Source organism: Hibiscus syriacus, unplaced genomic scaffold, assembly GCF_006381635.1.
Source record: "Hibiscus syriacus cultivar Baekdansim isolate YM2019G1 unplaced genomic scaffold, ASM638163v2 tig00002793_pilon, whole genome shotgun sequence".
NCBI lineage: Eukaryota > Viridiplantae > Streptophyta > Magnoliopsida > Malvales > Malvaceae > Hibiscus > Hibiscus syriacus.
In genome coordinates, this window is record NW_024061944.1 from 1,140,448 (window position 1) to 1,156,797 (window position 16,350).

Sequence of the window (16,350 nt, forward strand, 5' to 3'; positions counted from 1 at the left end):
TAGTAGTTAATTATTAGCTGAAATTTAAGTTGGGTTTTGATCATTGAGTGATACTTAAGCTTAAGAAAAGCTTAAGTTGTCTTAAAATCATAAGATGAAGGAGTTAGAAGAAATTAAAGTTCAGGAACTTTGAAATGAAATCTTGAATGAGAGTTGATAATTTAAATTGGAAGTTAAATTTGACTTGTCAAAGGGTTAATTAAGAAGTTAGAGGTGATAGAATTGAATTAAGAACACATGGAAAATTTGATGAAATTCTTTGATTCAAGAATTTTGGTGAATTATAAGGGATAATGAAGTGTTATAAGAAGGTTTACATATGCATAGATAAGTTTTAAGGTATAAGGAGGGGTTAATAAGTAGAATTTGAGGACAAAGTAAGAATTTTCGGGCTCCAAATGTAATTTATGGGTTGTGTGCATCGATGCATATCCAAGGTGTATCGATGCACTCTCAAATAGATGAACATCGAATGCAATTAGTGTATCGATGCATAAGGAGTGCATCGATGCACCCCCTTAATATTAGAACATCGAAGGTGAATTGTGTACCGATGCATGGATGGTGCATCGATGCACATGTTAAAGAATGCATCGATGCACTGTAGAATGTATCGATGCACTTCAAGGGAAAATAGAATTATACATTTCTTTTGGTCTAAGAAATCATATATTAGAATATATCAATTGGATACTGATATGTATCAATGTATGATTATATAGATATCGAGCACGAACAAGTTCCGGAATGATTATCAAGTTAAGATTCGTAAATCATAAAAATGGATTGGAACTTAGTGAGGCCAAGGTGAGTGCATATGCATAGCATGATTATGTTAGTATATTCAGTTCTAGACTTGAGATAAGTCTAGATTTAATATCTTGATTCATGATTCATTCAATATTATGAAACATGATATGAATTCATACCCTATGCATTATGTGATATGCTTGAAATGAGCATGCATGAAAAGTTACATGTCTATGGGATATACTATGGGAATATTGGTAAGTCTATTTTCCATATTAGAGCTTATATACATGAGTGTATATGAGATATATATTATTGCATATGTTACATGAATTGTGTGAATACATGTTAGTGAAATAAGCTATGTGAACTAGTATAAAATATATGTTTACATAAGTTATATGATAAAAACATGTGATATAAGATATAAGCTAAAGAATTATAGGATATGAGATAAGACAGACATATGTGGTTATAAGAGACATGATATGAAAAAATAGGAGAAAAGGAAAATGTGATATGTGAAAGTGAACTATATATATGAATATGAGAAATGATATAAGCTATGTGACATGATCTATATGATTACATAAAATATGCAATATGTGATACATGTGATATGATATGAAATATATGGTTACACATACATGTGGTATGTGACAGAAGAGAAAGAACATGTGATATGAAATGTTATAAATGATAATGCACATGTTATGTGATATGAGAGCTAGGGGTATAGTTGGCATACCAAGAGTCGAGGGTTTACCTATGTTCTACGGAACATATGGACAATTTTACCTATGTCTTTCGAGACATATGGACAGTATACCTATGTTCTAAGGAACATATAGACAGTTTACCTAGGTTATTCGGGACCTATGGACAGTTGTCGAGGTTCTTTATGACCTCTGGATAGGTCCTTCGGGACATTTATACGAGCTGGGGTGACAACATAGTGGTGCACAACCTCAATGTACTGACATACCTTAAGTTCTCAAAAGTATACATGGGCTAATACATAAACTTTAAAGAGAGTAAATAAATCAATTGATATGATACGATGTGTGTTCGGTTGTGAACTGATATATGTGTACCATGATGTATATAGAAATGTTTAGTATATGTTTATATGATAAAAAGAATTAGTGACATGTGTACATGGGCTAATAAGAGATAACATTGAATACAATGTATATGATATGATATATGTGTGTTAGTGATTATTGCATATGTTATAAGATATATGATATGAACATAATAAATCATATAAACAAGAGAATAGAAGTATGAATGGATATATGTTGGGTAGGATGTGATATCAGTAATTGTTCATGCATGATTACAAGTTATAATCTACATTATATGTTTATTGGCTCACTAAGTCATAGACTTAGCGTGTGATTGTTTCATACGTAGGTTACAGAAGTGAGAAGAGTAAAGAGAGTAATGTGGAGCAAGACAGGTCATTTCTCCTTACCGAAGGTCAGATCAGAAGAAAAATGAATAATATGTATGTTAACAACTAAAGTTTTAGTTGGCATGTATTCAAAATAATGTATTGCATAAGCTCTGAATAGTTTTGTAATCGTTTTGAATAAGTTATGTTATAAAAGTTTTAAATTTTCACTATTTTGTACAAGCAAAAGTTTTAAAAAGTCAATGTGACACCTCAGACTCGTATTCGGGTCAAATACAGGTTGGGGTGTTACATTTAATGGTATCAGAGCTAAGGTTTAGCCGATTCTAGGATTAAACCGAAGTCAAATGAGTTTAAAATGTGTACATGCCAACATAGAGTGAAAATTTCTGATCTGATAGGGTAAGGAGTGTGTTCTTGTTAATAGAGTTAAATTGTTATGTTATATAAGATAAGTGAATACTTGAGAATGATTTAGGAATATATATACGTTTATATGATATGATAGATGATATGTGAACCTATGCAAATGACATATGTTATAGATATGAATTGGATGATCATATGCACACGTGATATGTGATAGAAGAAATAATATGAGCACATGATTATATGAGAGCTTCCAAAGTGAAGCACAAGGCGATAGACCTGAAGGTAATAGCATTCACCTGCCCTGGCCAGGCAGGGAGAAGAGCGAAATCCTTAGGGAATGCCTGTATAAGAATAGAGAATGTTTCATGATGTTGAATGAATGTATAGAAATAGTTAAAAGAGTTAAGAGCACCTGAGTTCAAGGGTGAATTTGAGAAAGGTTCTGTTGTTACAGACCTTTGAATAAATGATATAAGATAATATTAGATGGTTGTTTATTTCTCTAAAGTGGAGAGTTAATTGAGAAGTTTCATTATTATGAAGAAAGCTAGAGTATGGTGGACAAATGTCACCATAAGAACGTTAAAAGATCAATGATGTGGTTAGAATTGTAGAAGAGTTCAACAATAAGTGTATCAGTGATACGCTTATAAAATGAATGAAATCAGAGTTATGGATTTGAAACAAAGAAATAATATGGTGTATAAGCAAGAGTGTGGATATGATAAGGGTTTGTACTCTAGAAGAAAGAGTTAGCGTTGGCTAACGAGATTATATGATGAAAAATATGTTGATCATATGAATGAGATATAGTGAAAGAAATAACGATACTTATGTTTGAGGGAAAGTAAGGATTGAAAGAGAAGTATAAAGTAATATGAAAAGATCATGTGTATTAAAGTACATACAAGGATTAAGAAATGATGAAAGGTCAGATGTATATGATTGGTTAATTAGGGCTTGTGCCTTAGAATGGACAAATGTTATTAATTAGCTGTCAGAGTAAAGGTGATAGAGTTATAAGGTTGGAAGAAAAGATAAAGTTGAGTTAATAAGTTATAATGCGGATCTAAATATAGTTGTGTATTCTGATCGGATAAATATGATGTAGATAAGGAGAAAAGTAATTGTATGGAGTGTTAAGGAACGAAAATAAAAGTATAAGAGATGGTAAAGAATGAAGTTCTATATGATGTAGACAATATACCTATGTTCTAAGGAACATATGGATAGTTTACCTAGGTTCTTCAGGACCTATGGACAGTTGTCGAGGTTCTTTATGACCTCTGGATAGGTCCTTCGGGACATTTATACGAGCTGGGGTGACAACATAGTGGTGCACAACCTCAATGTACTGACATACCTTAAGTTCTCAAAAGTATACATGGGCTAATACATAAACTTTAAAGAGAGTAAATAAATCAATTGATATGATACGATGTGTGTTCGGTTGTGAACTGATATATGTGTACCATGATGTATATAGAAATGTTTAGTATATGTTTATATGATAAAAAGAATTAGTGACATGTGTACATGGGCTAATAAGAGATAACATTGAATACAATGTATATGATATGATATATGTGTGTTAGTGATTATTGCATATGTTATAAGATATATGATATGAACATAATAAATCATATAAACAAGAGAATAGAAGTATGAATGGATATATGTTGGGTAGGATGTGATATCAGTAATTGTTCATGCATGATTACAAGTTATAATCTACATTATATGTTTATTGGCTCACTAAGTCATAGACTTAGCGTGTGATTGTTTCATACGTAGGTTACAGAAGTGAGAAGAGTAAAGAGTAATGTGGAGCAAGACAGGTCATTTCTCCTTACCGAAGGTCAGATCAGAAGAAAAATGAATAATATGTATGTTAACAACTAAAGTTTTAGTTGGCATGTATTCAAAATAATGTATTGCATAAGCTCTGAATAGTTTTGTAAACGTTTTGAATAAGTTATATGTTATAAAAGTTTTAAATTATTCACTATTTTGTACAAGAAAAAGTTTTGAAAAGTCAACGTGACACCTCGGACTCGTATTCGGGTCAAATACTGGTTGGGGATGTTACATGTATATTATCAATAAAAATTATAAACATGTGTGAATTTAATCAAAATAAAAAGACAATTAAAAATTAATTATTTAATTAATAAAATTATGTGTTTATACTTTGTATCAATTAGAAATGTAAGGTAACAATGCATCATATAATAATAAATGAATAAATAATATAATAAAAAGAAGGCAAGAAGATTAAAACTGACTTTTTAAGTTTTCAAACGATTGATAGGCAATGATGAGTAAGAAACACAGAGACAAGAAATCTTCTGTTAAGGATATATCTAGGTATATTGTTACTAAGTATTGCATGTTGGAGCATGAAAAACATAAGAAATTGCTACTTGATTCAATGCATACTGTTTCAAGTCGTGTTTGTTTTACATGTGATGGTTGGTCTGCCTGCACTTTACATTCTTATTTTGCTCTTATTGCTCATTATGTTGATAATAACTGGAAATTTCAGTCTAAAATTCTTAATTTTCGCCGTTTTCCTCCTCATGATGGGGAGTCAATATTTAAGTTTGTTAAAAAGATGATATGTGAGTGGGGTCTTGAAAAAAAAGCATTTACCATTACACTTGATAATGGTTCTGCAAATGATAAAATGGTCAGGAGACTGAAAGATGATTTGAATGTCATTTCTCCTCTTCCATACAATGGTGAGTATTTCCATATAAGATGTGTTGCCCATATTTTGAACTTGATAGTTCAAAAAGGTTTGAAGGTAGTTGATTTTTCTGTTAATAAATTGCGTGAGATTGTTAAGTTTATTGATTCTTCTGATTCTCGACTTTGTGCATTTGAATTAGTTGTTAAAGACTGTGATACTTCTTTCTCTGGTAAGTTAGTATTTGGATGTTCCTACTCGATGAAATTCTACTTACTTGATGGTTCATAGGGCACTTGAGGCTAGATTAGAAATTAATTTGTTTGTTAATAGGGAAAATGAGTTAGATTTCATTACTGATCATGAGTGGGAAATTGTTTAAACAATCTCTGATTTTCTTGAGCCTTTTTATGAAATTACTACTCTGTTCTCTGGTTCTAAGTATCTCACTTCTAACTTGTATTTGGCTAATGTTTTTTCAATGAAAAATTATTGTGTGATGCTTATAATGATCCCTGTGAAGGTATTTCTGCAATAGCTAAACCCATGCTTGAACTATTTGAGAAATATTGGTCTGATCACTCAATGATTCTGTCTTTTGTTGTTTTACTTGATCCTCAATATAAATTACAACTTCTGAAAGAGTTGTACAATGTTCTTTATGTTGAGGATGAGGTTCAAAGGAGTGTAACTCTCATTTATAATGAGTTTCTTGAGTTATATGTATTTTATTAAAAAAAATGCACTTTGTGGTTCTTCCTCTTCTTCTTCTGCACAAAGTAATAAATCCTTAGGCAGAAGTGAGTCAAGTTCCAATCGGCCTTGAGCTTTTAGAAAATCAGATCTATTTCAGGTTAGTAATTACAATTTTAAATTGAATTTATCTTATTTTTTTATGTTTTCATTTACTAATCTTTGTCTTTTATTTTTTAGACTTTCGATGCCAATTTAGCTGCTTCAAGGAGTGGACGATCTGATGTTATTTCAGTTTGCTTCTTGCCTCATACTGGAGAAACTGAATTTGATATTTTGGATTATTGGAAAAATCAAAGTATTTCATATCCGATACTTTCTCGCATTGCGAGAGATATATTGGCTATTCCAATTACTTCTGTTGCATCCGAATCCTCCTTTAGTATGATAGGTTGAATTTTGAACAAATTAAGAGCTAAACTCTTACCTAAAAATGTTGAGATTTTTGTAACAACCCGTAATTAGTTGTATGGTTTTGAGTCGGACGATAAGGACGAAGAATACCTTTCTGTGGTTAACGAGTCTTCGTTGAAAAGGTAATCTAAATTTTTTTTAATGTTAATGTAATTAATATTTCAAATTGTTTATTAATTATTTTAATTTTTCTTTGTAATTTTTTTGGTGTTTAAAGGTCCCTGAAATCATTCGAATTGGAGATTATGTCTTCTTTATTCCCTTCAAAGGTAATTTAATATTTAATATTTATTATGTTTATTTAATAAAAGTTTCAAATAGTTCATTAATAATTCTTTTCTTTTGTAGGGTGCCTTACTGCCTGATAAGATTTCATACTTGGTGCTTGATTATGCTTGATGTTGTTTTATATTGTTTGCTTCTGTTTGATATTGCTTGCTTCTACTTGATATTTGTAAGGGTTTGGTAAAATCAGAAATGTTTGGCATTGTTGGCCATCGAATTCCCTTTGGCTTTACCACTGTATACTTTCTTAATGCAGGATGCCTGCTGAATCGATGCAACGATGATTGCTGAATTGGTACATTGATGCTTGCCAGTTGTTGCTGTCTATTACTCACTGATGCCTTGTAAATTATTGTTGTTGGTCCGACTTAAATCAATTTTAGAACCTTATAAATTCTTATCTAAATAGTTACTCATGTTGAATTATGTTGGTGGCATTTTGGCTTTTAAAGCTAGAAAGTTGCCCATAATTAAAAATGTTGGCAACATTTAGGTATAAATGCTTGATGATGATATTTATGGTAGTATAGTTAGGCTTTTTAGCCTTGTAAACATTAGCTATAGGATCTGATAGCATTTATTTCAACATAAATTTATTTTGTTTAGTTGATTTTATTGTAATTTTAGTGTTTTCAAGTGTAATAAAATTACTTTCATTTATAAATATTTTTTTTAGTATCTGTAATGTTATTCAAGTTTTTAATCTTTAATAAGTCCATCATTTCAACTAATATATTTTGATTTTAAAATTTCAAGTTAAGTTTACTTAAATTATTAATCTATTTTCACATTAAAAGTAAATTAGATTTATGAATATTTTAAATCAATTAATATAATTTAATAAAATCAAGTTCAATAAGATGATATTTAAATTTAATTTAGTGATTATAAATAAAAATTTATAATATAAGAAATATAAAGAAATTTATGAATTGGAATTAACATAAATATCAAATTTATAATATACAAATTATAATTAATATAAAATTAAATTTTAAAAAGTAATCATATTAATTTAATTATCATAATAATTTATGATAAAATTTCAAAAAGTAATCATATTAATTTAATTATCATAATAATTTAATTATCATAAGTTTATTATAAATTTAAAATAACATAATTATATTAATTGTAACTTCACTTATAAGTCAGGATAATATCAAATCACTTTAACAACATGTCGAATCATTTACTGGTTGAGTCAATTACAGGTCAGGTTGAAAACAAGTCGGGTAATACCAGTTATTTACCATGTCAATCTCGGGTTCGGGTTCATATCAGTCGGATGCAGTTCGAGTATCATATTTTCGGTTCAATTCGGGTTCAGGTCGGGTTCAGATCCACAATTTCCAGGTCCAACTCGGGTTCAAGTCAACACCAGTTCCGACTCGAGTCGATTTCGGATCGTCACAACGCAGGTAAAAAACAATTTTAACTCGAGTCGGTTTCCGTCAATTTTACAGGTCGGGTCAATTTTTTACACCTCTAATTTTTGACAACATGGGCTCTTTTGGTCTTTGCCAAGCTGGCTTGCCTCTTACTGAGTGACTCAGTGTGGACCACCTTATCTGTACTATTTCTTTTTATAAATATAGTTCATGTGATGCCATGTGGGTTTTCTTAGATTTTTCGCCTAGTAGATGTATACACAAAATAATTATAATTAACATTAATATCAATGATTAACAGATACTAGACTAAAGTCGATACGAATTATCTGATGTGATACCAACCTTATATAAATATTTGTTCCTTATTTCTTTTAATCAATAACAATAACATATTAACTTATAGATTTATTATATATCAAATATTCATATTTCAGAACTCTAATTAGATTTTAGATTTTGCACCTAACTTTTTAAGGGGAGATAAATGAGTTAAAACTGTAGATATAGAATTTAAGGAATAATTTTAGTGATAAAAATATCATGTTTCTTTTAAATGATCTTAATTTGTGTAATTTTATCTGTAAAATATACGTGCTAACCAAATTAAAACATGGCAAATTATTACTATTAGTCACATAAGAATATTAAAAGAGATGTGTGTATAGAAAATATTGGATAATTCATTTAACGACTTCAATGGTAAAAGAGATTGTTGTTCTTCTTACTTTTTTTAGAGATTTTGAATTCAACCAGTTCCGCCTATAGGATGTGTGTATTTTGTCAACGACTAATAAAAATTATAAACATATATCGTCTTATAATTATGTCAGGTTATTTAAAAAAAATACAATTAAAATTATAGATATGTGTGGATTTAATCAAAATAAAAAGATAATTAAAATTAATTATTTAATTAATAAAATTATGTGTTTATACTTTGTATCAAATAAAAATGTAAGGTAACAGTGCATCATATAATAATAAATGAATAAATAATATAAGAGAAAGAAGGCAAGAGGATTAAAACTGACTTTTTAAGGTTTCAAACGATTGATAGGCAATGATGAGTAAGAAACACAGAGACAAGACGTCTCTCCTTTCACTCATCATACGCATTGATTAAGCAAATTAATTCAAAAGGAAAATTAGAAACAAAATAAATAAAAAAGTTTCAGCCACACTCAGATCAGATTCAATGACAGGATCACGTGGGCATCTCGTGATGCAAGTAAGTGGGCTACACCCTACATTTCAACTCCAGACATATGCCTGCCCCTTTTTTCACCGTGTTTTCATATTTTAAGTCGGTAATATACAATAATATTAATGTTTCTCGAAAACTATAAAATGATACTATTTGTTAAAATTATAATAAGGGTTGTTACAAACATAATATTTTATCATATTGTATACTGGAACGCCACTAAGGGAAAAAAAAAACAGTGTCGCCAGAATCTCGATTATAAAACTAAAGGAAAATCATACTTGAGATACATTTAATTATTATATATGCGCATATATAATGAATTTATTGCCAATTTAAATATAAAAAGAAAAAAAAAGGAGATTCTTTCTGCAAACACAAACATACGTACCCCACGGGTGGGTGGATGGTGGTATGTACCCTAAATAACATCATAAAGGCATCTGTGTACCCTCATTCATATTTAAACCTATGGGGACGAAGGTCCCACAATATCTAGATTCTCTGACGCCGAACCCAAACACGCCCTAGCCTATCAACATAATCACTTATCATCCCCTCTTTACTGATTTTATGTGTCCCGTCAGCCATCTATATATATAACCCCCAATCCTTCCTTCCCAACATAACAACCTTCATCGGCTTTTTCTCAAACACATTGAAAAGAAGACCAAAATGGCTGGGGTTTGGGTGTTCAACAATGGTGTTTATCGGCTTGAAAGTAGTCCCCGGAGACGGGTTTTGGAGCACTTACCATCGGGTGAAGTGGTGGCTTCCTACTCGTCCTTGGACCGGATTCTGAAAGGTTTAGGGTGGGAGAGGTACTATGGGGGTGACCCTGACCTTTACCAGTTCCACAAGCATTCTTCCATTGATCTTATTTCGCTTCCTAAAGACTTCTCCAAGTTCTGCTCCGTTCACATGTATGATATCGTCGTTAAGAATCCCAACGTCTTCCACGTACGGGACATGTGACTGTCACACTACTCATCATCAAAGCTCTCTCTATATGTATATTATGTATAATGTATCATGCATGCATCACGACTCTTTCAGGTGCTTTCGATATTTTTATGGTTAGTATAATACTGCATGTTTAGGATTTTAGTAACTTGCTTGCCATGTTGGTTGTACGGGGGGCTTACATGAAGCTGCCAAGGCAATTAAAAAAGAATAAGACAACTACTGTTTGTACTAGGCTTGTGTGATGGATTGCTTTCTGTTTCATGCTTGTATGTACTGCCTAATCTTTGATAGTATATCATAATGATCAAGGGTACATTTCTTGTGATTTTTCCATCAAACCCCATCACTTTCTGCCATGTCATCCTGCGGCTGGGGAATTCTACAACAGTTGTTTTGTCGAAGAGACAATACCAACTAAAAAGTGTCGACCCCAATGATTCTGTAAATGATGTTCTGTCAGAATTTGTTTTTTCAAATAACCATGAATAATGACAATAAGTTGAGAACCCGATTCAAAAAACTTCCCACCGGATTAAACATTTATATACGCATGATTTTGTGTTAGTTTTATATAAAGAGAACATAATATGAGATATTAATTTGGAGGGTAATGCTTTGCAGTGATGATCATCCAGCTAGCTATGAGTGTTCCTGTATAAATGACATAGCGACAAATATACCTTTGAAACCTTCTATATGAATATATTTGCAGAATATGAATCCAAATTGCAAGGGGAGGGAGAGAAGTAGAGACAAAAGTATATCTGGAAGCAAGATTTGACTTTGAATATATACAGAAAGAGTGAGAGACAAAGGGGGGGTATGGAATCATAGAGAAATAGAAAAGAACAAGTGTTGGGGTGAATTATGACGGGGCGCGGGGCCGGATGGCCCAAGCCAAGGTTATGGCAGAGTGAGGCATATGGGGTATCACGTGAAGCAGATCGGCACACTTCATCCAAAACCACCAATTGCTGCTACTGTTCCAATAAGACGTGCCATTTTCCCAAAGTCTCTGCTGTCTCAGGTGTGGCTGCACGTGGGACGTCTTTCTTTCCCTTTATCTCGAATGACGATGCAAATTGTTGCATGTACTGTAGGCATGCATATATCATATGTCAATTTATGAATTAATACGTTTTGTTTTACTTTCCATGGCTTTCGAACCCCAGTTATTAAGTCACCACATTACTTAATCATTTTAATGATATCTTTCCACATTTAATAATTATATTTTTTTTTATTAAATTTAGGAAAAAAACAAATTTTATTTTAAAAACACCAATTTTCATATTATTTGAGCAAAAAAACACGAGTAATCAGTTTTATAATATCCGATCCAAGCAAACAAGAAGACAAGAATTGACATCAACTACTCAGCCATAATCCACAAATCAAAAGCAAAACAAAAGGATGCACCCCCATTTCTCGATCACTGCAAATAACCACTTAATTCAATTTAGAAAAAGCAGAAGCATATGAATTCGTATGATAAATGTCTCTTGGATACTTGAATTACATTAATGAAAGTAAAATCTAAAAAGACTTTAAGTATTTTATACAGATAACAGTAACACAAGCATTTGCCCATGTTTTTTTAGGTACTACAGGTTTTCAAAATCAAAACATTTTGAAGCTTTTTCTTCCCCAGGGGAAAACACAATTTTAGTTCCCTTAGATATTTTCGGATCCTACACTCTAGCTTCAGCATCCAACAGCACAGAGACAACGACTTCAAGGGGATATGGATCTGTACCGACTGTGATCACGACAACAAACGACTCGTATTCAGGCGGCAATCCATTCCAAATGGTTGTAATTTGTTTCGCCTCTGAAACTTTGCTCCCATAAGTGGCCAGAAGGTCGCAAATCTCGTTGACCTGTAACGTAAACTCTCTTATAGGGAGTGCACCTTTCTTTGGAGAAGGCAGGCGGCAGTGAAATTGCATTACCTTTGTAGTGTTGAATTGTGAATATAAACGAATTGTATCACTCTAGATCCGAGAAGAAGATGTATCAGCTCCTGCTAATTGTGGAAGAACACTAGGACTGATCATGGCCATCTTGCTTCATGAATCTCTAATAGGTCGGATTTGGTCCTGTCTCACCATCAGAGTTAACAAACAGTAAACTTCGTTGAGTCAGAAAGGACTCATCAATGAAATGTTCCAAACAGTGTCCACGAACCATTAAAATTATTTGTTCCTTCCAAAGCAAGAACGTGTTGTCATCAAGTCGTAGACAGATATGCTTATTTGCAAAAATCTGATGTGAATCATATTCGACGAACAAACGATTAGACGTTTCAGCCATCGAAAAAGAAAAGAAGAAAGGCACTAGACACTGCGCGGAGATACAAACATCACGATTCACCAGTAACGGCGTCGGAAAACGGACAAGAGAAACTATTGAGTTTAGTCAGGGAATAAATAAAAAACACGGTTATAAGTAAATCAAACAGAAAATTCTTCGACCTGCTATTGCTTAATATGGTCTTCATAATTTGGACAGGGGAAACTCTCCATTGAAGACTAGTGACTGTGTAATGCCCCAAACCCGAATTAGTAGTTTCGGGTTAACCCGATTAGGTTTAGATAAATCCATTAGCATTGTAAGAGGATGTGGACTAAGTTAGCATTGGGTTTGGCCCACCATGTGATAAAAAGAGTGTTTTTAAAGGGGATCAAAACTTGAAAGACAAGGAAAAAGTTTACCCATTCTACTATGAAAGGTTGAAAATCCTTAATTGTTTAATGATCTCACGTTATCCCTTTTCTTTTTCTCAACTCTTCTTTCTGTTCTCCTCCTCCATCATTTTTTCTAACCTGAGCAAGCAAGGTGATAACTTGATGGCCTTGAACCCTAATTTGGCAATTATAAGGTAAGAATCTTAACCCTTAACTTCATAGCTTCAAACCAAGCCCTCAACCTCTTTATTTCACCATGGTTGTCAAATGTGGGTTTTAGGAACCCAATGTAAATCAACTCTTTTTTTAAGGAACCAAACCTTAATAAGTGTTTTAATTCATTTCTAGACTCTCAAACACGTTAGTAATCCACATGTTTGATTCTTGCATAGTGAGAAGTTGAAGGAAGCTCCAAGACTAAGGGGAAGCAAAGCTCACACTTGGTTGAACTTGGGTGTTTCCAGTACTTAGAATCCAAAGTAACTCACGTCTAACTCAATTCTACTACTGTAGATCATTAGGTGTGTTTTGGTAGGTTGTATGAGTTATGAAACTGTCTATGGTAGATTGCATCTTTTGATATTTCAGCATTTAAAATGACCTATTATGATCCTTTTAACACACATAACGATACTATTCTTTAGTGTTAAAAACAAAGAGATTTTGGGCTAGAAGTATCAATACTCATGCAATGATCGATAAGTAGGTATGATATCGATACTTGCAGGGTGGTATCGATACCGAGCTCATTTAACAAATCTCAGTATCATTTTTGGTATCGGTACTCATGAGATTGATACTTGTAACACTAATTTTTTCATTTTAAATTATTATAATAATAATAATTATTATCATATTATTATTATTATTATAAATATTATTATTATTAATAATATTATATATTATTATTAAATAAAAATATAGACCCATTTACAAGAACCCAGACTCGTTTTACAAATATGGAAGCCCAACCAGATGTCCCAATAAAAACCCTAAACTCATTCAGAGTTTCTGCTAGGGTTTTTAACCCTAGCGCCGCCGCTGCCTCAATGCTCCCAGCCGCCAACGATCTTAGCCGTTGGATCTAAGAGATCTAACGGTCCCAAAGGTCCAATGAAGCCCTAGGGTCTCATAACCCTAAGTTATCTTCAGCCGTCGCTGCTTCCAGAAACTCCACGACAACGCCGCCGCTGCTGCCACGCCTCAACCCTCACCGAGCTTTCCAGAAGCCAGCTACCCCGCCACATCAATGCTCTATGGTGAGTCACCGCCATAGCTTGGTGACTCACGAGAAACCTCTCTGGGACCGGTCCAAAGGCAGCTCGTGGTGGCCTATAAATATGGCCATCGAACTTGCAAAGAGGCACGACAACGCCGCCGCTGCTGCCACGCCTCAACCCTCACCGAGCTTTCCAGAAGCCAGCTACCCCGCCACATCAATGCTCTATGGTGAGTCACCGCCATAGCTTGGTGACTCACCGAGAAACCTCTCTGGGACCGGTCCAAAGGCAGCTCGATGGTGGCCTATAAATATGGCCATCGAACTTGCAAAGAAGAGGATCATCGACAACAACCAACACCAAAAAAAAACAGAGAGCAGAACCAGTAACCACAGAGCAGACGAAGAACGGGAGAAGAAAAAGGAGAGACAAAAACAACAAGCAACAAAAAGAAAAGAATGAAGACTTTCCATCATCGGACCTTCGAAATGTCACCGGAGACATTCAGATTTCGAAGGTAAAAAATCTAGATTTACTCCGATTAGGAGTTTTTTAGGGGAAACCAAGGCCATATTCGGCATTGGGGTAGTTGGGGCTTCATTTTGGTGTAAGTTATTATTTTTCGGCCACCGACGACGGTAGCCAGCGGCGGTCGACCGGTGACCGGTTTCCCTTCGACGAGGGAAACCTAGAGAGATGGGAGAGCATTTTTCATCTCTCTCTTTTAGAGAGAGTGAAAAATGAAAAATAAAAAGAAATGGCTATTAGGCCGGCCATTTGGGGTTTATATACCCCTTCCTAAGCGACGTCATTTTGGGGAGGGGTATATATGTAATTTCATAAGGGGCAAACCCTTTTCGCAACACCCATGGTTTTATAACTTTACATTTTACTCATTGAAATCAAATTTTGAATCTTTTAATTTGATTTTCAAAGTTTGGTTTATTATAATTTAGTCCCTGCATAATTATATATATTTATGGTAAAATATGTATTTAGTCTTTACAATTTTAATGACTTTTATTTTAATCCAACTCTGCACCACCGATCCCAGAGAAAAGAGACATGACATTGATACCACCGGGGAACATGTCTCTAGAAGATTCTCCTCATCGTGTATGGTTTTTAGGGAAACCTAGAAGCATTTCCACCTCATCGGGTTCAAGTGGAAGAACTTTATTCCTTCCAACCCATACCAGATTCCATTTTCGGCACTCATCAAGAACATACTTCTGGACATTCGAAGGTGGCTCATCGTCATATGCTTCAAGAGCCTTATAGATCATTTCTGTTAATTTAGCACTTCCTGTACATGTTTGTAAACAGTTCAACTTTGTTCTTAGATCCCAGGAAGGCCACCATTTTTTTGTCAATGGAAAAGCATCATGTATGGTGTGTGGAGGAAGCGAAATAAGAGGAAATCTGTTCTCAATTGGCAGATTATGAATATAGCCCCTTTTCCATGCAGCAGCACAAAAATACTTCGAATCTACAAATTCTGGCTCTACATCGTATAAGTACCGTGACATTTCAGTCCAAACACCAACTGGAGCAAGTGTCACGTTCTCGTAATAGAAATAAAGAGGCCCAATAACATCTTCTGGAAGTGTTCTTTGAGTTATCTGATCTGGTTCGGTAGAAACCCCAAAACCAATCATTGGATTTAGAATATGAACTGCATGATAGTCTTCATTAAGAAGCTTCTTTTCAAGCTTCCTCTGCTTCTTCCTTTTCCAAAAATCATAGCCCGAGTTTTGTCTTTTCTTGTAATTGGGGTCATTGCATAATGGCTTCCTATCTTCTACCGGAAGAAATGCGTCAGCAGCCTTAGCCATTTGAGCAGCACATATAAAATTTGTCAACTCTGCAATTGATGAATCCAGACCATATCTCTCCATGGCTATTGAAGCCTCAGCCTCTGAGTACCCCATTTTCGTCAAGTATAATAGTTTATTCTCCTTATCAGAATTAGAATTAAGGATTTCCTTGGTATCAGAAGTACTATCAATATATGTGAAATCACCCTAAAAGATCACTTCATAATCAGATGAGTAGTTATCAGAATCAACATGTTGCATGGGTGCGGGCTTTTCAAGAGCATGCACCATTGTATATGTAGTCTTGCTATTGCATCAAAATAAGATTAATGTCCACATAAATTGGTTTCTCTCCAAGAGAAAAGTATATTCCAAAAATAAC

General features: G+C 33.6%; 1 protein-coding gene across 1 annotated transcript; it reads left to right on the top strand.

Annotated features, from left to right (window-relative positions):
• Window positions 1-9,927: 9,927 nt before the first annotated feature.
• Window positions 9,928-10,450, top strand: LOC120149083 (flowering-promoting factor 1-like protein 2). Its single transcript, XM_039161985.1, has one exon. The coding sequence runs from the start codon at window positions 9,954-9,956 to the stop codon at window positions 10,251-10,253; it is 300 nt and encodes a 99-aa protein (XP_039017916.1). The 5' UTR covers window positions 9,928-9,953; the 3' UTR covers window positions 10,254-10,450.
• Window positions 10,451-16,350: the final 5,900 nt, after the last annotated feature.

Bases quoted from the DNA above. Each gene is read 5' to 3' on its own strand.
- LOC120149083 (XM_039161985.1), top strand. From the start codon at position 9,954: ATGGCTGGGGTTTGGGTGTTCAACAATGGTGTTTATCGGCTTGAAAGT.